General features: G+C 59.1%; 8 protein-coding genes across 8 annotated transcripts; 3 read left to right on the forward strand and 5 right to left on the reverse strand.

The window, feature by feature from the left end:
* Positions 1 to 1,158: 1,158 nt before the first annotated feature.
* On the reverse strand, positions 1,159 to 3,435 carry BXZ73DRAFT_96456 (aldehyde dehydrogenase; the record flags this gene model as incomplete). The annotated part of the gene is made up of 13 exons (XM_048027080.1): positions 1,159 to 1,257; positions 1,316 to 1,333; positions 1,450 to 1,487; positions 1,559 to 1,648; positions 1,709 to 1,771; positions 1,846 to 1,985; positions 2,076 to 2,273; positions 2,335 to 2,511; positions 2,574 to 2,744; positions 2,799 to 2,821; positions 2,881 to 3,004; positions 3,071 to 3,346; positions 3,407 to 3,435. The coding sequence occupies 13 exons, from the start codon at positions 3,433 to 3,435 to the stop codon at positions 1,159 to 1,161; spliced, it is 1,446 nt and encodes a 481-aa protein (XP_047883456.1).
* Positions 3,436 to 4,197: 762 nt separating this feature from the next.
* On the reverse strand, positions 4,198 to 4,795 carry BXZ73DRAFT_73612 (fungal hydrophobin; the record flags this gene model as incomplete). Its single annotated transcript, XM_048021922.1, has 4 exons — positions 4,198 to 4,208; positions 4,263 to 4,330; positions 4,383 to 4,587; positions 4,657 to 4,795. 4 exons carry the CDS (start codon positions 4,793 to 4,795, stop codon positions 4,198 to 4,200), a joined length of 423 nt encoding a protein of 140 aa, XP_047883457.1.
* An 801-nt stretch (positions 4,796 to 5,596) lies between these two features.
* Positions 5,597 to 9,363, forward strand: BXZ73DRAFT_86938 (CAS/CSE protein; the record flags this gene model as incomplete). The annotated part of the gene is made up of 15 exons (XM_048024352.1): positions 5,597 to 5,800; positions 5,853 to 6,023; positions 6,109 to 6,489; positions 6,546 to 6,608; positions 6,663 to 6,779; positions 6,833 to 6,962; positions 7,014 to 7,459; positions 7,518 to 7,651; positions 7,705 to 7,820; positions 7,871 to 8,027; positions 8,079 to 8,170; positions 8,229 to 8,532; positions 8,594 to 8,773; positions 8,828 to 8,971; positions 9,033 to 9,363. The coding sequence occupies 15 exons, from the start codon at positions 5,597 to 5,599 to the stop codon at positions 9,361 to 9,363; spliced, it is 2,970 nt and encodes a 989-aa protein (XP_047883458.1).
* A 347-nt stretch (positions 9,364 to 9,710) lies between these two features.
* Positions 9,711 to 11,401, reverse strand: BXZ73DRAFT_86939 (endo-beta-glucanase; the record flags this gene model as incomplete). The annotated part of the gene is made up of 11 exons (XM_048024353.1): positions 9,711 to 9,834; positions 9,890 to 9,959; positions 10,032 to 10,094; positions 10,162 to 10,249; positions 10,313 to 10,541; positions 10,612 to 10,645; positions 10,699 to 10,767; positions 10,827 to 10,873; positions 10,938 to 10,970; positions 11,032 to 11,196; positions 11,253 to 11,401. The coding sequence occupies 11 exons, from the start codon at positions 11,399 to 11,401 to the stop codon at positions 9,711 to 9,713; spliced, it is 1,071 nt and encodes a 356-aa protein (XP_047883459.1).
* A 545-nt stretch (positions 11,402 to 11,946) lies between these two features.
* BXZ73DRAFT_86940 (uncharacterized protein) lies at positions 11,947 to 12,544 on the reverse strand (the record flags this gene model as incomplete). Its single annotated transcript, XM_048024354.1, has 2 exons — positions 11,947 to 12,414; positions 12,470 to 12,544. The coding sequence occupies 2 exons, from the start codon at positions 12,542 to 12,544 to the stop codon at positions 11,947 to 11,949; spliced, it is 543 nt and encodes a 180-aa protein (XP_047883460.1).
* Positions 12,545 to 13,280: 736 nt separating this feature from the next.
* Positions 13,281 to 15,372, forward strand: BXZ73DRAFT_86941 (mitochondrial protein; the record flags this gene model as incomplete). The annotated part of the gene is made up of 11 exons (XM_048024355.1): positions 13,281 to 13,410; positions 13,582 to 13,585; positions 13,697 to 13,828; positions 13,881 to 13,965; positions 14,017 to 14,077; positions 14,133 to 14,226; positions 14,280 to 14,482; positions 14,534 to 14,628; positions 14,679 to 14,986; positions 15,034 to 15,119; positions 15,173 to 15,372. The coding sequence occupies 11 exons, from the start codon at positions 13,281 to 13,283 to the stop codon at positions 15,370 to 15,372; spliced, it is 1,398 nt and encodes a 465-aa protein (XP_047883461.1).
* A 196-nt stretch (positions 15,373 to 15,568) lies between these two features.
* Positions 15,569 to 16,657, reverse strand: BXZ73DRAFT_38182 (NUDIX hydrolase domain-like protein; the record flags this gene model as incomplete). The annotated part of the gene is made up of 5 exons (XM_048018138.1): positions 15,569 to 15,778; positions 15,831 to 15,935; positions 15,987 to 16,268; positions 16,319 to 16,493; positions 16,551 to 16,657. The coding sequence occupies 5 exons, from the start codon at positions 16,655 to 16,657 to the stop codon at positions 15,569 to 15,571; spliced, it is 879 nt and encodes a 292-aa protein (XP_047883462.1).
* Positions 16,658 to 16,921: 264 nt separating this feature from the next.
* Positions 16,922 to 20,042, forward strand: BXZ73DRAFT_38127 (atypical/PIKK/PI3K protein kinase; the record flags this gene model as incomplete). Its single annotated transcript, XM_048018125.1, has 12 exons — positions 16,922 to 16,995; positions 17,056 to 17,145; positions 17,201 to 17,302; positions 17,355 to 17,498; positions 17,554 to 17,674; positions 17,723 to 17,890; positions 17,955 to 18,182; positions 18,239 to 18,520; positions 18,571 to 18,834; positions 18,884 to 19,475; positions 19,527 to 19,616; positions 19,669 to 20,042. The coding sequence occupies 12 exons, from the start codon at positions 16,922 to 16,924 to the stop codon at positions 20,040 to 20,042; spliced, it is 2,529 nt and encodes an 842-aa protein (XP_047883463.1).
* Between the last annotated feature and the right edge of the window lie 69 nt (positions 20,043 to 20,111).

Raw genomic sequence — 20,111 nt, forward strand, 5'->3', positions numbered from 1 at the left:
TGGGCGGCTGGAGCGAACGCCGAGAACGCCCGCTCGCAAACATGGGAGCTGTAGCGCGAATGATGAGCAAGCGCGAACGGTTCTTCGAAGAGGGTTTCAACGACATTAGAGAGGTTTGGAAAACGGCAATTGCGCGCGATTGTAATCCGTTGGGACGGACCCACCGCTCCACGGCATCGCGGCCCGCTCGAAAACGCCCGTCACCCATGTGCAGCGTGACAGGCTCACGAGAGGTTCGCGCTTGTGCTTTCATCTCGTTGTCACTCGTCTGCTTCCTGTGGCTGCCTTCATAGTTGCATGCTGTCCTGGCTGCAAGTTGAACTAGTCGCTGGATGCTCAGTTTGGAGGTAAGGGACTGTGTTGTCGCATCTCTCGCCCCGGCGCTCGCCTGTCCCGGTCACGGTGGCGGTCACATTGGAGACGGGACTCCATTAACGCGCCATCACTCATTGCAATCGCGCACAATTGCAATTTTCCAAACCTCTCTATTCCGCTTCACCGTTTCAAGCGGGGGTTTCGGCAGAGTGCATGCGTGGAGGCGACAAGCGCGGGCTGGGAAGAGGAGCGCAGCGACGCCATACTGCTTCCGGTGGAAAGATGGAATCTGCGGGACATCCCGTTCTCGGTTAACGCGAAGGGCAACTGTCCTAGTCGCGGGGACGTGCGACCCGCCACACACTAGCCTAGGCCGTGGCCCCGTTATAGTCTACCGAATGCGGGATACCCGCCGTCGTTGAGTTAGCTCGTACTTAGCTTTACGAAGATACTTAATGTTCTGGCATGAATACATCATCATCATCATCAGCGGGGACGTGCGACTCTGGAACCGGCTGCAATTGCTCTCAAGTTAAGGTATTGATGACGAGCCCGGGCTTGCAAAAGTGCGAGATTTGATCCCTGGGTCTTGTGCCGTGCGAGCGAGGAGGGGCCTTCCCAAGGCTGAATGTTCTGAAGATGTCTGGTTACAGAGCGGAGAAGCGAAGAGAGTATGCGATTGGGCATAACGGATGCTGCACATGAGTATGGAACAAGGTGGTTCTTGGCTAGTCACTGAAGCCTAGTGTACATAAACCTGCCCTGAACTGAAAACCATCACTTCTCGCCTGACGCTTATGTCGGGTTTACTTATCGCCTTAATGAACTCGTACGCTTCGTCGATCATGCTTTCTCCGCCGCCGGGTCAACACAGATGAACGACTGGACGTATGTCCACGAGGTAAGGCCATGCTTGGAGTTCTCCACCCCGAGACCAGAATGCTGACATAGGCGCGCTTTAGCAGCCGTTGCATCCGACAGTCGAGCCATTCAAACTCACCTTGACGCCGACCAACGGCTTTCAACGGACAAAGAGTTGATGTCAGCGTCCAAGATCTGGCCGAGGGACCCGCGGCTCGGAGGAGACATCTCTCCGACACTCGCAAGTCCTGTATTCACAACGGGTGAACTTACCAGGTCGCCGCCAATGGTACCCCAGTCGTTGATCCACACTACCCCCGAACAAGCGTGTAAGCCAGGCGTGCTTCTGCAGACCAAGGTTGAAATGGAACGCGACGCTTACCCATCCCGTTGTAGAGACCATCGGCGATGCGCGTGCACCGGCCCATGTCGCGCCCCCACACGCTCGCGCTGAACCCGTACTCGGTGTCATCTGCCGCGCAAAATAGGTCGGTCAATGACGCTACTAGAAGGAGCGGAGGCGGCGACATACTCGCTCGCCGCACCACCTCCTCGTCATCCCTCCACCTAAGCAGTGGGACAAAGGGCCCGAACTCTGCACACGCCGGCGACAAAATAGACGAGTTTATTAGCACTGCGGAGAAGCCTCGAGTACGGCATTGCACTCACGTTCTTCACGGACGACACGCGAACCTTCGGGCGGGTCGTCGAAGATGACGACGGGCACGAAGAAGCCCTTGCTGCCCGCCGGCACCTCGCTCTCGAACGCGACCTTGAGCCCGCTCGCCTTGGACTCCGCAAGGAGGCTCCTGTTGCGTCCGGACGCCGTCAACCGGTCAGCAAACCGCCGACGGCTCCGGCTGATGAAGCACGGCCATGAAAGAATGCGCGGGACTCACATCAGCCGCGCGTGCTGCGCCTCGCTCTGCACAGGGCCCACCGCGACGGCGGGGTCCACCGGGTCGCCGACGCGCGCGTCCCGCGCGAGGGCGACGAGCTCGCGCCGCACGGCGTCGTACGCGGCGTCGTGCACGTAGATGCGCTTCATGTTGAAGCACGTCTGCCCGGCGTTGTGCAGCGCGCCCTGCAGGATCGTCCTGCGGCCGATCTTGTGCTCAGCGGCGATGCTCAGTATTCGGCCACGAACGGGGGACGCACTTTGCGACCGCGGCGGGGTCGACGTCGTCGAGCACGATCGCGGCGTCGTTCCCGCCGAGCTCGAGCGTGAGCACCTTGAGCTCGGGCGCGGCGGCGGCCATCACGGCCTTGCCGGCGCGCGTCGAGCCCGTGAGGGACACGCGGAGGATGCGCGGGTGCTCGACCATCCACTGGCCCCTGGGTGCGCGTGCGGTGTGCGGTGTGAGGACAGGGCGGCGGGCGCGGACGGGCGGACGTACAGCTCGTTGCCCCCGAGGAGGACGGAGGCGACCCCGGGCGGGAAGACGGACTGGGCGAGCTCGATGAACTTCGCGAGTACGCACGGGGCGGTCGGCGGGGCCTTGAGGATGAGGCAGTTGCCGGCGAGGACGGCCTGGGAGAGCTTGATGACCGCGACGGTGAGGGGGTAGCTGCGTGCGAGGGCGCTCGGAGGTCAGTCGGGTGCGCGGGTGTTGGGCACGCACTTGGACGGGATGATACCTGCGCACTGGGGGACGGAGGCTCGGGGTCAGCGAGGGGGACGGGCCACGAACTGTTGGTCCTCACCACGCCGTACGGCCGGAACCGGTTCTTGACGACCTTCCCCGCGTGCCCCGACACGGTCTCGTCCTCAAGGGTCTGCTCCGCGACCTTGCGGAGCCAAGGGATCGAGATCGCGACTTCGATAGCCCTGCGGGACCGAGACATGCATGCATGAGCGACGACGGGGCCGGTGCGGACGCGCGGGGCGGCTCACGCGCTCGCCTGGTCCTTCCCGATCTCCCGCACGATGAGCGCGGTGAACGCGTCGCGGTGGGCCTCGAGCGTGTCCGCGAGCGCGGCCAGCGCGCGCTGGCGGTCCGCCCACGGCGTCGCGGCCCAGGCGGGGAAGGCGAGCTCGGCGGCGGCGATGGCGACGTCGAGCTGCGCGCGCGTGGCGAGCGGGGCGTGGGTGAAGGCGGTCGCGGTCGCGGGGTTTATGACGGGGACGAAGGTGGGGGAGGTCGCCTTGGCGCCGCCGATGATGTGCGTGCTGGGGAACGGCGGGGATGAGCGCACGGACTGGGGAAGGAAGGGAAGGCGGGGAGCGTACTAGTTGTCGGAGACGGTGAACGCAGACATTTTTCGTCAGGCGAACTGTTGGTGTAAGTTGCGTTTGTTTTCAGGCTGGGAGGAGTCGTCTGGGGACGGGACGACGGGGAGGGCAAGTGCACGTTATATGCGCTCAAATATCGGGTCGCGCCACTTTGCCGAGGTGGATGCTCAACGTCAACGCGAGGCCTCCCACGCGCTCCAAAGTTCCGAGGCAGGTCAACGCTTTCAAGGAAGACCTGAGTCTGATTCTGCAGCGGAGCGAGAGGTGATTGGACTGTCCACACTGGCCGGCAGCCACAGTGGGCATTAATGAAGATACGATGAACGACACCTGACTGAAGGTTGATAGGGCCAAGTCACGGAAATCGCCGCAAACAAGCGTTGGCAGACCGCATCTGACGATCTTGGCTGCACCTCGGACGAGACTGAGACAGCAATCGCTTCCTCGAAGGCACTGCTGCACGCTGTGGGCCGCATCTGGCCGCGGCCTCCGTCTTGCCCGAAGACCAAAGATTTGGATGGAAGCACAGCATTGACGCGCACGCGATTCGTGAAGGTCGCCTGTGGGTCCTATGGCATAAGGCAGCGCACACGAGTACACAACGACCACGGAATATGTTCGGGTATAGCGGAGGAGGCGTCACAGAACAGTCCGAGAGTACGCGCGAGGACAGGGAGAACGTGCGACTACATGCTCAAGACTAGAGTCCGTTCGTTTGGCGAGATTAATGTGTGAGATATCGCGAGTATCCTAATCCCTACGAGAACGAGAATCACACTGGGCGGCTCTCAGAGGAAGACTGCGAGAGTGGGATTAGAATACGAGCGGAGGGTCGAACAAGTTGATCACGTACTGGGGATGCACCCGATCGAGATGAGACCACCCTGGCTGTTGTTCTCACAGCACACGGTCCGCGCCGAGCTGTCGACAACAGATGAATGACGGCTCAACTTCGACAATACCGAGGGCTTACCAGGAGCTGCCGCCGACGCCGACAACGCTGAGAGGAGAGCACTGAAGGCCGACGAGCACATCGGGATCCGCGACGAGGCCGAGGAGACCCAGGATGGTGCTGACTACGCTGTCGTTGGCCTTCTGGACCGAGTTGCAGCACTGGACGGGGCCGGTGTTGCAGCTCCCGCTTGAGGGACTGCCCGAGGGGGAAGTGCGCTTGGCGTCTGCAACGGGCGGGAATGGGCGTAAGAAGACGAAAGACCACGGAGTGGACATTGTCAGGAAGAACATACTGGTCGTGCGGGAGGGGTGACGGAGGTTGCGAGGAGGGAGGGGGTTGAGACCACGGGCCATCCGCTGACCGTTGGTCTCGCTCGCCTGGACAGAGGCGGCGGTGGCGACGAGAGCAGCGAGAGCGTAGGTGAACTTCATGGTGGCTGAGAGCTGGAAGGCGGCTGCGGGGGATGATAGGGAGGAGCTCGAGAGCAAGGAGCGACGAGGGAAAAGAGCGACGGGAGGCTCGAGGCCGAGAGACAGAGGGGGAGATAGACGGAGGCAGGAAGCGAGGGATGCCAACAGAGGGCGAAGGAGATTTATAGACGGCCGGTCGCGCGCTGTCCCGCGAGACGCGGTGTCCAACGCCCGCCGCGAACGGTTCGCGTTCGGGTCGGCCGCTTCTAGATTGGTTTACGTCGTCGCTGTAATTCTATGTGCGCCGAGCCGGGCCCGCGGCAGCGGACGCAAGCCGCGGACGTGGTGCACATCTCTTCCGCAGACGGGTGCAGCATCTGGCAATATTGCAGACCAACCTGGGGGACAAGAACGGTCAGCGCAGAGAACAGGAAGCAGAGAACGCCGCCAATGGCCCCCCTCGGGAGTGGAGCGGACGGGGCGACTGTGGAAGCGACCGTAAGCGGGGCGTCACTGTGTGAAAATTGGTTCGTACGTGAAGACCGCGCGTCTGTCGGGACGCTAGTCAGACGCAGACGAGTCAAAGGAAAGCGTCTGGGGAGGGTCGTGCGCCACGCGGAGTGCAGGCGAAGTCTTGGCCATCGTCGATCGAGTCCTTGACCGACGTTGAGAGTGCAGTAGACGCCGGGCGGCGAAAACATTGTGGACGACCACGTGCCCGGTCAAAACACGCGTCATGGCGCGCTCGCTGCCCAGACGCGTCGCGAGCCGATCCTCCTCATCCCTGGTGGCTGCGCCGTCCAGTCCGCCTTTCGTCCCCCCATGGCCGACCTTCCCTCCCTCCTCCTCGCCTCTCTCAACCCCAGCACCAGGAAGCAGGCGGAGCAAAATCTCCAGGCGCTCTCCCTCCAGCCCGCCTTCCTCGCCCAACTCCTCTCCCTCGTCCTTCAACCTTCTGCAGATCGCTCCGTCCGTCTTGCGGCTAGCGTCTACCTCAAGAACCTCGTCAAATCCCGATGGGAGGACGTGCGTGTTCCTCTGATGTTCCCTGATCTCCTGGGATCTCACTCCATTCCAGGATGAGCCACCCATTTCCGACCCCGACCGCGCCGCCTTGCGCGACGCCCTCGTACCCGCCATGATCGCCCTCTCCAGCCCCACCGACAAGGCCGTTCGCGCTCAGATCGCCGAGTCAATAGCTCTCGTCGCAAAAAGCGACTTCCCAGAGCACTGGCCGGACCTCGTCGACGTGGGTTTTCCTTTCGTCTCCTCCCTGTGCCCTCCTACCGCACATCTCTCTATCGCTCGCTCAACTGACCACCATCTGCTCTCAGAGACTCGTCTCATCCCTATCCGAGTCCAACTTCGAGGTCAACATCAGTATCCTCGAGACCGCCCACTCTATCTTCCGTCCTTGGCGCGCGGCGTCCAGGTCGGATTCCCTCTTCAGCGTGATCAACTACGTCCTCTCCCGTTTCAGCCGCCCCTTTCTCCAGCTCTTCTTCCACACCGCCTCCCTCATTCTCTCCGACTCCAAGCCGCCAAACTTCGTTCAAGCGTCCCAGGCGATGGTCCTCCTCGTCGATATCTACTATGACCTCGTGTGCCAGGACCTCCCTCCGGATTTTGAGGACTCGCATGCGCAGTTCTTCGCGGCAGAAAATGGGCTTTTCATCAAGCTGCTCGTATGGGATCCTCCACAATTCCACACAGACGTATGCATATATTTCCTTCGCTCCGAATTCTTGAACTCACTCACCTCTTTCCGTAGCCCGACGATACCAACCCGTCCGTATCCTCCCAAATAAAGACCGGCATCTTAGAGATCGTCGAGGTATGGCAGTCGCCGTCCTGCGTCTTTTACCGTGCCCATTAACGCTCCATCTAGCTTTACATCAAAATCTTCTCAGACGTCATGCAGTCGTCCAATTGCGTACCTGCCTTTGTGCGCACCATCTGGGATCTTGTCGGTGGAGGTAAACGGCCGGGTGTTGCAGACGATGGGGTGGGATCTTCTTTCATTCATGCAGCAGTGCAGGGACTTACAAATGGATCCAGCTCGTTTCTCAGTCTTTGCGCTTCGTCGCTTCGGCCATCCGGTCACAACACTACAAGGAACTATTCGGCTCGAAGGAGACCATCTCGGGTCTCGTCCAGGGCGTCGTCGTCCCCAACGTCTCACTACGAGGTAATTCGTTGTTTGCGTAATGTCCGTGTATGAGCTCAATCTCATCATCAGAGCACGAGCTGGAGCAGTTTGAAGATGACCCGCTTGAATACATCCGCCTGGACCTCGCGCTGCCTTCCATGGGTGCCGCCGGCGTGTCTGGCGACGCGGTAACGCGTCGTCAGGCCGCTGCCGATGTGCTTCGTGCACTCGTTTCTTCCGGCTACGAGGCGGAGGCCACCGAGGTCACGGGCGCGTGGGTCACCCAGGGCCTAAGCGAGTACAACGCGAATAAGGCCGAGAACTGGCGCGCAAAGGACACGGCGATCTACCTACTCACGGCCGTCGCGACGCGCGGAGGCACGTCGCAGCACGGTGTGACTTCGACCAACGCGCTCATCGACGTCGTGCAATTCTTTTCGGAGCACGTGTTCCAGGACTTGGAGGCGGACGCAGGAAGCATCCACCCGGTCCTGCAGGTCGACGCGATCCGGTTCTTGTACACGTTCCGTAACCAGGCGAGCGTGGCTGCGGATTCTCTGACGTGCGACTTGCTGATGGCGTTTGCGACGGCAGTTGGTGAAGCCGCAGCTTCTTTCAGTGCTCCCGTCGCTCGCACGTCATCTGCTGTCGGACAACTACGTGTGCTGCACTTACGCTGCCATCAGCATTGAGCGGATCCTGTTCATCAGACAAGGGCCCCAGCTCATGTTAGTACGATGGCTGCTTATCACCCCGTTTTTTTTCGCTGACTATTGGATAGGTTTACATCTGCCGACATCCAGGACATCGCACCGCAGCTGCTTGACGCCCTACTGTCAAAGATCGAGACGGCACCAACACCCGAGAAGATGGCGGAAAACGATTACCTCATGAAGTGTGAGTCTTGGCGTCGGCAAGTCGCGGCATGTCGCTCACGACCCTGGCAGGCGCTATGCGTGTGATCCTTGTCGCACGGACATCGCTTGTGGCCGGGTTCGAAAGGATCCTGTCGCGCCTTGTCGCGATCCTTGGTGTCATCTCGAAGAACCCGAGCAACCCCAAGTTCGACCAGTACATCTTTGAAAGCATTTCTGCCTTGATGAGGTATTGTGGCGAGCATCTTGAACGTGAACATAATCCTGAGTGCTGTTGCAGATTCGTCGTCCAGGCCAACCCCGCCGCGCTTCCGACCTTCGAGCAAGCGCTGCTCCCGCCGTTCGAGATCATCATCTCCCAGGACATCGACCGTATGTTCTGTTTTTCGCGTCCATTCCATCCCACGCCCGATCTCACATCCTCCTCCAGAGTACATTCCCTACGCCTTCCAGGTCCTCGCGCAGATGCTCGAGTTCCATTCTGGAAGCGTCCCGTCGACGTATGGCGCGCTTCTCCCGATGCTCCTCAACCCGACGTCGTGGCAGCAGAAGGGCAGCATCCCGGGTCTCGTGAAGCTCCTCAAGGCGTTCCTGAAGCGCGACGCGAAGGCGATGTGCGACGCTGGGCAGCTCACACAGGTCCTCGGCGTCGTTCAGTCGCGGTTGATCCCGTCGAAGACGAACGACGCGTGGGGCTTCGAGCTGCTGCAGGCCGTGGTCATGTATGCGCCAGAGTAAGTGTCTCGAACTTTACCCACCTGTCGCGCAGACGGCTGACGCGCCGGACGACCATAGGGCGGAGCTCAAGCAGAATTTGCGCGGCATCTTCCTGATGATGCTGCAGCGGATGCAGACAAGCAAGACCGACTCGTTCGTTTACTACTTCGTCTACTTCCTGTCGTTCTGCCTCGCCGTCGAGGTGAACGGCATGACGCCCGACTACGTCGTCAGCCAAGTGGAGGCCATCCAGGCTCAGTGAGTGTACGCCGAACACGCCACACGCAGCGAAGCTGACGATCTGCGCGACAGGCTCTGGACGAACCTGCTCACGACGTTCGTGATCCCGCAAGCACCAAAATCGCCGCCGAAGGAGCGCAAGGTCGTCATCGTCGGCCTCACGCGCCTCCTCACCCAGAGCACGTCGATGGTCCAGGAGCCGCTCGTCCGGACATGGTGCGTATTTCTTCCTCGACTTGCCACCTGCACTCACCGCCCCCCGCTTGCCGCGACACAGGCCGCAGACGTTCCAGGCGCTCGCGAAGCTCTTCCAGACCGAGCAGCAGCTGTCGAAGAAGGACGAGACGGACCCGGACGCGGGCCTCACCCAGGTCGACTTCGAGGAGCAGAGCGCGGGCTACCAGGCCGCGTACTCGCGCCTCGCGGCGGCGGAGGCGGCGCCGCTCGACCCGGTCGCGCACGTCGAGAGCCTGCCGGCGTTCGTGGGGCAGGCGCTCGCGGGGCTCGCGCGCGGGGAGCCGCGCGTGCGGGCGTGGGCGGGCGCGACGGACGCGGGCGTGACGGGGCCGTTCGTAAGGGCGTTGGGGCAGTTTGGGTTCGCGCTGTAGGGCGCTTGAGGCTTTGAGGACTCGAGGAGGGTGGCGGGCAGAGGGGATGGGGAGAGAAGACATTTGTAGCATCTCTTGCATCAATGGATGGGTGTACGAATTGTGAGCGTACTATGATTGGGGTGCGTGTATGCGGGGCGGTCCGTTGCCGGAGAGTTTGGTTGTTGAAAGCGTCGAATGATCGTGGTGCAGATCGAGGGACGTATCGTGATCCTTGCTCGTTCGGCTCGACACTGGTCAACCCAGAGGTGGAGTCGCGGCACCTCACAGTGCAGTCCATTGCGTGCGCGATGATCTAATGTACAAGCTTTATGGTTCGTACCGCCACCTAGTCCATGCACGTCTGCTCAGGAAACAAACGAGACCAGCTGCTGGACCTCCCGTTTGAGAGCGTGCTTCATTTTCATCCGGATGGAGTGCTTCGACTTCGGCGCCTCTTCCACGGTCTCGTTTCCAGGACGGACGTGCGGCCTGCAACCACAGCGTGAGGGGGAGTGATATTCCTAGCTGACGACGACGGACGCACTCGTACACCTTCAGCCACGCGACGTCGAAGTAGGCGTCGGCGAACGCGTCGGGGTTGTTCTCCACATATGCTAGAGAGACGTCAGCGCGGGGCTTGTATATGATCCGTGTATATAGTCGGTAGGGAGTGTGGGGAGACGTACAGATGCAGGTGTCCGGGCACCCGCTGGAACGGTAAACGCCCTCCTGGCCCGCCCAGTCTCCGCCTACAGCGTCCGGGAGACGAGGGTCGGCGAAGGTCAGCCAGCCGAATCTCTGAGGGGGGTCACGTACAGAAGGTCAGGTTGATGACTATCCAGTGCGGACCGAGGTGCGTGGAGAAGTCGCAGCGCGCACTCGGCCAGGACGCAACCGGGATTCCCTGGGCCAGATCGTGCACGATCAGCGCATGGACAAACGCGGCACACGGGGCGCACGAACGCACCCAGTTCCCGGTGTGCACCTCGGCCGCGCCGGACAGCACGTCGGCGGGGACGTGGTCGTGCCGCGCCCAGAACCAGACGCGGACGCCGTCCGGCGCGCGCTCCATGGCGTAGAACCCGCCGCCGTCGCGGTTGAAGGCGGGGCCGAAGCTGTTCGGACGGCGGTCCTTGACGCCGCAGCCGGTGTTGCCCGTCGCGCGGCTGTCGCAGTTGTTTCCGCCCGTCTGCGTGCTGTCGAGCGGGAGGGTGAGCGCGCCGCGGCGGCGAGAGGCGCGGCGTGCTTATAAGTTATGGTACATACCCCGTTTGCATGCGGACGGGGGGCATGGTGCAGCCTGTGCGCGCGTTGAGCCGAGAGTGAGAGTGCAGGGCTGGAAGTGGGACGCGCCTGATCCGGTGTGGAGTGCGGAATGGTTGGGGGCCTGGTCGTTCACGCCTTCGACGATGTCGATCTCTCCTGCGTGCAGGGCGCATTGGTCTCCGTGGACGCGTTGATGTGAGGGAGAGAGAGCTCACCGAGATCCGGCCAATTCGCCCCCACCTCCCACACCGCCGGCCAAGTGCTAAGCATGGGCACGGGCGATTAAGCAGGCGAGGAGTCGACCGCTGCCTCGAGGGAGCACGTACCCGCATCCCTGTGGCATGTGCCGGATGTTCCACCTGATCAGAGACTGAGTTGAGGACTTGGAGCGGTCGCCGAAACATACAGGATAGTACGTACACCGTGACATGGGTCGTGTACTGCTTGTTACTCCGCAGGCGTACCGAGTCGCGACCGGGACCACCTGCACGCAAAACGGCGGCCGAGTCGGCGCGAATGATCAGGCTGTCATCGCGGGCGATGGTGAGGCTCCTGGAGATTGCGTCCTCTTGCGACAGGTAGTTCCTGGATCGATGGCCTGTTGATGAGCACGTCTGCGATCGGGCGAAGCTGGGACGCACACTCGGCCGTGGGTGGGATCGGGGATGTCCTCGTGTGAAAAGCCAGAGAGGAAGCCGGCGCCTTGGTAGGAGTCGGCGAGAGAGTACTGTGCAGCGAGCACGGGAGGAAGCGCAGCGGCGGCCCCGAGGAGCGCGAGCCAGGAGAGCATGGTTGAGGAGGACGAGATGACCTCGTTCTGCTCAGCTGTGGGGCCCGGATGTGCCCTCGACGGGCCGGAGAGTGGGCTCCCAACTCTAAACCTAAAGGCCTAAAGCCCGCCACACGGTGTTGGGGCTCGCTTGACGAGCAGACAGCGCCAGCTTCAGAAGATACCCGGAGAAAAGGGCCATAAGCGGGTCGTGGTGAACACAAATAGAGAGGGGAAAGAGATGGTTTAAGCTTTAAGCGTTAGGCGCACACCGCTCGTCTGAGCCTTGGCCCCAGGCCGGCAACTTGACTGCGCGCTCATGCTCCACGAGGCAGCGTTGGAGGCAGGTCCACAAGGCCTCAACAAGGTGGCTCGTGTTGAGATGTATTTTACGGAAAATAATCCACCCGACCCTCTACACCACGATCTTTCGATAACTTGAGCCTAGTGCATAATCCATACCATGAACCCACAACCCTTGGCGTCCTAGTGGCAACAAGATATGTGAGCGAATGGGTCGTCGGACGGCACGGGGAGAACTTACTCTTGAGAAGTTCCTTAGGGACTCACGCGGGGAACACGTACGCCGCGATGCCCTCGTCGGTGTACCCGTAGTTGCTGATGGCGTACTCGTCCTCCGCCGCGCTCGTGGTGTAGAAGTGGTCGGACACGCTCGGGTTCCACGTGCGGAAGAGCGGGACGGAGCCGCCGCAGACCCCGCTCGGGTAGACGTACGCGGCGATCCCCTCGCTGGTGTACCCGAACTGGGCGATTGCGTTGTCGCGCTCGGCGGCGGAGGTGGTGTAGAAGTGATCCCCGATGGACTGGTTCCAGAGGCGGTAGAGCGGGACGGTGCCGGAGACCTGGAGGCCGAAGACCTGGCCGGTGGTACCCTCAGCGACGTAGCCGGAGCTCACGATCGCGATCTCGAGCTCGACGGCGTTGGTGGTATAGAAGTGATCAACAATGGAGGGGTTGTAGCCGCGCAGGAGGGGCACGGTGGGCGAGGTGCAGTCCGTGGACTGGCCCCGAGCCTGCAGTGAAGTGAGACAAAGTAACGGTTGAGAATGTGGGAAGCAGGGACGGTACCTCGAGCTGGGTGGGGACCGCTGCCACCTGAGTGGAGAGGACCGAAGCGAGGAGGACTGTGAGGGAGAACTTCATTCTGGATTGGAGTGATGAGCGACGAGGAGTTGGGGCCCGACTTTCCATCGACCAGCGGTGAAGCTTTTATACGCAGCGGCGCCATTGACAGGGACTGAACACTCAGGCGCCTCCAGTCAAAAACAAACGACGGCTTTCGCACGATTTGGCCAATTCTACATACTACGAGAAGAGAAGCAAAAAACGACGCACCGAAACGTCTCGATCTCGAGATGACCATGATTTCTGCGCATGCTGGCCAAGTTGAGATCTGACGTAAGCTCTGGTACTGAAGCAGTGAAACAATCTTAATGGCGAAAGTAGGAACCTCTGGCATTAGCTGAGAAATTATGTGCTTCAGCAAATGCATTCAGCACACTGGAGCAGATGTCGAAGCGATGAGTAGCTCTCTCATAACCTTGGTGGCTCTCTTCTCGGAGCGACTTACTTCAGCGGTCGTGGTTTTCGGCGGGCGTCGTGTGAATTGTAAGAATGACCCCGAGCCAACTCAGTGGGAAGAGGTCCTGTGATGAGGGCACGATGAGTATGAAACATGTCCTACGAGGAACGAGAGGGACAGGACTTCTACCGCTGTATAGTGGATGTCATAGAAGGGCGGACAGAGCGGCGCCGTCTTGAATCCTTGTCCTTCAAACTGGCAGGTGCATCCGTACACGTCGGGCAAGGGCGAGCGTGATGCGTTTACTATTCACCGGCGTTGAGAGGAAGCATATCACGAGGAGGCCGAGAGACAAGAATGACTACTCCCATCGAGGGCGCCTCTGTCGCGGTTCGTCCCCCGCTGGCCGGGTTCAACGGGCCGGGGCGCGGGGCGAGAGTCGTCTCGATCGCCGCCGCCATTCTCGTCCTCCTGCAGGCCGTCCACGGTGACGCTAGCTAGGCTCTCGGCCTCGCCTTCTCCACCTCCGACCCCGACACTCCCCTGGACCACACCAGCCGGCCGGCGCGTCTTCAACGCGCCTTTGACCACTCCTGTATTCGACGTTCGACGCGACATCAATGCAGCGTCTGTTCCGTTTGGATCCTGTGCCTCGCAGGAAGGTACGGGCTATGCCGCGCAGAAGGGTTTGTGAAGTTCTGAAGCGCGTTTTTCCAGCTTTCCTATCCCCGCTCTCCCCGCCTTGCTGCTGGCTTTTCTACGTCTCGCGTCAGAGCTTTCCCCACATCTTCACCCCCCAAGGACGCTCCAGACAGTGCCCTGCAACCCGCGCCAGACGTGCCTACAAGTAGGATAGACGAGAAGAAAGTGGTGCTGGGATGGGACACAACGACGTACTCCAGATTGTGAGCTCCTTTTCTACACCCACTGCCTCATGCCGTCGCTGACCTTGACGAGCCACCACATGTGGCTTCGTGATCACTGCCGTTGTCCGGAATGCTTCCACCCACATACCAAACAGCGCCTCGTCAACACATTTGAGGTGAGCCGCATCGCTCCTTCGTCCATGCTGTAAGCTGAATTTACCACGAAGATTCCTCGGGAGATCAAGCCGACACAGGTGGTCTCGAAACCCGAAGGATTGGAAGTTCATTGTGCGCCATGTCCTCTGGTCGACACTCAAGACCTGTCTGATTTCAAACTTATCAGGGCCGTCATCACACCCTCATACGTCTCTCTACCCATGGTCATGGCTGAAGTATAATTCTTACGATCCACCCATGCCACGGCCCGGAAAGTCGGAGTGCGTTGTGTGAATATCTGTTGTACTCTCCAATCGCTGACAGATGCTGTTAGAAAAATCCTATGGGGGTCAAGAATCGTACAAGATCCTCCAACGGTCACGTACGAGGAAGTCATGAATGAAAATGAAACCGGACTTTTCAAATGGCTCACAAATGTTGACAAGTTCGGTTTCTGCTTTGTATCTGGAGTGCCCATAACGCCAGAGGCCACTGAGGAGCTATCGCGGAGGATAGCATTCATTCGGGAAACTCAATGTCAGTACGTGGCGTTTCTAGTCTCACTTCATCCGCTGACCATGTGAGTAGACGGGACCTTCTGGGACTTCACATCTGATCTCGCCAAAGGCGATACGGCATACACTACCATGGCTCTAGGAGCACACACGGATACCACTTACTTCGTACGTACTGGGGTGCTCCAGCCCATCTCACCTCGCTCATATTTTGGCAGACGGATCCGTGCGGTCTTCAGCTGTTCCATCTACTGGAACATACCGGCGGCACCGGTGGCGCTACTCTCCTCGTCGACGGATTTTATGCTGCTTCAATATTGAAAGAGCTGCACCCTGAAGCGCACGAACTTCTCTCGAAGGTTACCGTGCCCACACATGCCGCCGGCGAGGCCGGTGTCCTCTTCGTCCCTAATCTCAGGAGCACACCGGTTCTCAAGTACCAGGAGGACGAGCTAGTGCAGGTCCGATGGAATAACGACGACCGAAGTGTAATGCGCGACCTCTATCCGGAACAAGTCGAAGCCTGGTACGCAGCTTGTTTCTCGCACTTTCCTCTTGGCTAATCAGGGACAGGTATGACGCCATTCGGACGTGGAACAAACTGCTCACGAGTCCCGATTCGGAGTACTGGGTACAGCTTGCGCCCGGTACGGCTGTAGGTAAGCTGCTCGTCTCTCAGAGGTATCTTCCTCTGCTGATGACGAGCCGTCAGTGGTGGACAACCATCGAGTGCTGCACGGTCGCTCCGCTTTCGATGGGAAACGGCGGATGTGTGGAGCATATATCGGCATGGACGAGTACCGCTCTAAGCTCGCCGTCCTTAACGAAGCGTTTGCGCCAGACCCGATCACAAAGGAGACCGCGGAGAGATCGCTCGTCAATGGGCGTAGTATCTGGCATCCAGCTCTTTGAAGACGTAGCCCCCCGTCGAAGGATCCTGGACTCTTAACATCACTTCAATACGGATAGTTTCTGCCACGTCCACGCGCTCTCTTTGATAATCTGTGACGAAACGTGTAGGGTTGCACATCTGTAATAATCTGCTATAGGCAGCAGATCTCTCTGTGCGTATCCAATCCCACACATCGACGCCTATGGCTAGGCATCATCATGGTTCTACTTCTGCAGTCGCTTGTTCGGAATTAACGCCCATAATTGTTTTCGCGTTCGGGGTTGTGGTAGATGCGCCGCCGGTATGGCCCTGCGCGGCGAGCTCCTCCAAGAACACATGGAGGATCGGGGCAAATGTCGATATCTGCTTCGGCGCCCACCGCTCGAAGGTGGTTTGCTTATTGTATGCTATTTCAGCGGTAGCAATCTGCAAACGACACTCGTCAGCATCAAAGTGTGCCAAGATGAGACATACGTACCAAGACATCTGCAGTCAATCCTTTGATCGCGAATGCCGTCGAACGGAACCTGTGCATACGATACGTGCTGTTAGCCAGCCAGGGTAGGTCGATGTCTGAGAAGTTCTGGGGGGAATGCATAAGCTAGGATTTATGTTGCACTGGAGGCATTCGTACGTGGAGTTCCTCCGGGTATATCCAATCGTCACTGCCGATCGGAGCGAGCTTCTCCTTCGCCGCAAGTGTGGGGTCGAGCATGGCTTCGAGAGGGTGGTCGAAGATTCGGTCTACCTCTCCAGGGGAAGGCTTGAGGGTTTCCAAGACAGAGAGGTCGGAGAGGAGGGCGATTACAGGCGTGACGAGGAGCTTGGTGGAGGCGACGAATTGGCGGAGGGTGCAGATGGTGTGGGCATGGGGGAAGTGTCGGGGGAGGCCGACCTCTTCGTGCGCCTCGCGGAACTGTTTCGGACATCTACTTTGGGCTCGGTGGGATCAAGATGGCTACTCACTGCTGTCTCGACGAAGTCCGCATCTGTGGGGTCCCGCTTCCCCCCTGGGAGAGCGACTTGTCCCGGGTGCGCGCGGAGCCTCTTGTCTCGGGTGGTGAGGAGCACGCGCAGCTCTCCTGCCTTCTCATACAATAGTACCAGTACTCCTGCCCACTTCGTACTTGGATATGACGAGCTGTCGGGAGGACCGGTGAGTGCGCGAAGTGACGATTCTGAGGAGGAAGAGACGTACTAATCGACTTGTTCGGGCTGGTGCTCGCGGAGGCGGGTAATGGCGGTCTTGTTTCTCTCAACAAGACCTTCTAGGACTTCAGGTGGAACGGCGTATATGGACGACATGGCGGAGGAGGCTGAGGAACACACGAGTCGGGCAGGGGGTGCATATATGGGTTTCTGGAAGTCGTCCGACTAGGAGCGAACATGAGGGTCGTCCACTAGGCCCCCGAGGCGCCGATCGCGATTCCGGCAGACTCGGGCCCTCCACTTCCGCCAGATGAGCGGAAAGCGGCACGGTCGCGTCTAGTCGCGCCGGCCTCTCTTCTCTGCTGCACATCCCACCTGTCTTAATACCACCTTGACTCCCGGCGGTTGGAGGCTACCACCATGGACAAAGACAACCGCGACGACTTTACCTTCGCCAAGCTGAGCGACCTCAAGATGCCGGTCACCTTCCGAATGTAAGCCCCCTTCGCCACACGCTCTCCAGCGACTAGGACTCACGGGCTTCGTTGTTGCAGATCGCAACTCGAGGGCGTACGGAAGCCGCATCCCTTTACGGAGGTCTTGGAGAAACCAGAGCTAAGGTTCCACGGCTTACAACAAGCCCAGTGAGTACTTGCCCCGTTCCCCGCACGTCTGTTTCTCTCAATGACCGCAGTGAAGGGAATTCTCGGACATCTACGTGACATGCCAGCTCATCGCGGACAACAAGCCACTAACGATACCGTTTCGGACGGCCTTTAAGGCCTTCAAGAAGGACTATACGTTAGTCTTCTAATCAGAGTGTGTCCGCACATGCGTTGACCGTGGCTTTCAGATGGAACGAATGGATCACCTTGCCTATCCGATATTGTGACCTGCCCTTAAACTCCCAGATCACGTTTACGGTGTGGGATATCGCTGGACCCAGGTCTGCTGTGCCAGTCGGCGGAACGACGTTCAGGCTGTTTGGGAAGAAATGGTGAGCACGCTCGCCGTCATGTCGGGGGCTCGCCCTGACGGTTATATGCGCGTAGGACCCTCCGGCGCGGGAAGCATCGCATGATACTTTGGCCAGACAGGGAGGCTGACGGCGCAAACGAGACTACGACGCCAAGTAAGATGGGAACCCGAGATGAGAAGGGCAGACTAGAGAAGGTGCGTCGATACGCACTTGCGGTACTATCGTTCCTGAAACCCGCGCAGTTAGTCAAAAAGTACGAGCGAGGAGACCTGCCCAAGTCGGACTGGCTGGATACCATGGCATTCCGCAAGATGGAAGAGATTCATGCGGCGGAGTCGCAGAAGTCCGAGAACTTGTTCCTCTATATCGACCTTCCCCGGTTCGATTTTCCAGTCATCTTCAGCGAACCTGTACGTTCGCTCTCTCTCTCTCTCTATTGCATCTCTCTGTATTCTAATTTCATTACCGACCTAGGATGCATCAAATGTTCCATCTACATCCTCCCTAACACCTATGACCATCACTCCTGCGCCTTCCGTCTCAGGATTCGCAGCGGACGGGCCTCTGTGGTCCGTGGTGGATCCGGACATATCGCGAGAAAACCCTGTGGAGGATAAGCATCGCCGCCTTGTGCGCAGTCACAGAAGTAGCCCATACGACCGAGAACTGAAACCCAACGCGAAGATCCGCGACGAGCTTGCGGTATGTGGTTGCCAACACGACATCTCCGGATTCTGACCCAGGCACTGCCTTTCTAGGTGATCCTCAATTATCCTCCCACCCAGCCGCTCACTTCGGAAGAGAAGGATCTCATCTGGAAGTTCCGGTTCTATCTCACAAGAGACAAACGGGGTCTCACCAAGTTCCTGAAGTCGGTCACTTGGCGAGACACGTCCGAGGTCAAGCAGGCTGTGGAAGAGCTGCTTCCCCAGTGGACGGAGATCGACATAGACGACGCCCTGGAATTGCTGGGTCCAAGCACCGTCGACTCTCGCGTCCGAGCGTATGCCGTCAAGCAACTCAGCAGAGCGGACGACGAGGTGAGGTCGTTATATGGGACGCGAAAGTGTAGTCGTTGACAACGAAGCAGGAGCTACTGCTGTACCTGTTGCAGCTCGTACAAGCATTGAAGTTCGAGAGCATGACGAGCGACCAGCGGTCTTCGCGGTCAATCACGAGTGCTCTTTCGTACGACGACAGTGGGCTGGCAGATTTTCTCATCGGTCGCGCCGTACGAAATCCCGTACTGGGGAACCGCTTTTACTGGTATCTGATAGTAGAAGTTGCCATGGAAGACAAGGTCATGGCGAAGATGTACGGCCGGGTGATATTCAAGTTCATGAAGATTCTGGAGGTTTGCACTTGTCTTACTTGCACTCTGAGCGATGCTCACCGACACACAGGACAAAGGCGACGAGCGGCGGGACCTCATGCGTCGACAAGGCGAACTGATAGAGACATTATCGAAGCGAGCCAAAGATCTCCGTACCTCAAAAGACCCGCGTCCAAAGAAGATAGAGAAACTCCGAGCTTTCCTCGCGGACTCCAAGAACAACCTCGCTTCGATGCCGCCTCTCCCTTTACCTTTGAACGCACGCATACAGGTTACGGGCATCATCGCGGAGAAGTCGAGCGTCTTCAAATCGAATATGCTACCCATGTTGCTATACTGGCAGTGTGTGGACGGTGAATACTCAGTCATCTTCAAGGACGGCGACGACATGCGGCAGGATCAGTTGGTCATCCAACTTTTTACACTCATGGATCGACTATTGCGCAAAGAGAACCTAGACCTCAAGCTCAGCCCATACGACGTCCTTGCGACGGGTCCTAGCCAGGGCATGGCCCAGTTCATCCCGAGCAAGACTATCGCCGCCATCGTTGCTGATAACGGGACATTGTTGAACTATCTGCGCGCACACTATCCAGATGACGGGAGCGTGGGGACGTTCATGGTAGAGCCCAGTGTCATTGACACATTCGTGAAGAGCTGTGGTGAGCTTCCCGTTCCAGAGTTGCAAACTATAATGCTAACACGTCGGCTAGCCGGCTACTGTGTCATGACCTATCTCCTTGGTGTTGGTGACCGTCACTTAGACAACTTGCTTCTCGCCCCGGACGGTCATTTTTTCCATGGTCAGTGTAGTTTCTGTACTTCCACGAACATCATGACTAACATCATCTTCAGTCGACTTTGGGTACATTCTGGGCCGTGACCCCAAACCCCTCGCACCCCCCGTCAAGATATGCAAGGAGATGGTCGACGCCATGGGTGGAGTCCAGTCGCCCCACTACCAACGCTTCAAATCGTTCTGCTTCACGGCGTTCAACATCCTCCGCAAGAACGCAAACCTCATCCTCAACCTGGTGACACTCATGGTCGACGCGAACATCCCGCACATCAAGCAACGCGACGTGCACGAGCAGCTGCTCGGCAAGTTCTGCCTCGAGATGACCGAGGAGCAGGCCATCGAGCACTTCGAGCGCCTCTTGAACGACATCTCGCCGTTCTCAGGCCTGATGGACAAGATGCACGACTGGGCGCAGTACTGGAGGAGTTAGATGCGCTTTTGACGGTGCTGGTTGGATCTATCTATGTACTATATCACTTCTAGACGGCGCATATGCGGC

Source organism: Epithele typhae (genome assembly GCF_022376455.1).
Source record: "Epithele typhae strain CBS 203.58 chromosome Unknown BXZ73scaffold_2, whole genome shotgun sequence".
Taxonomy (NCBI): domain Eukaryota; kingdom Fungi; phylum Basidiomycota; class Agaricomycetes; order Polyporales; family Epitheliaceae; genus Epithele; species Epithele typhae.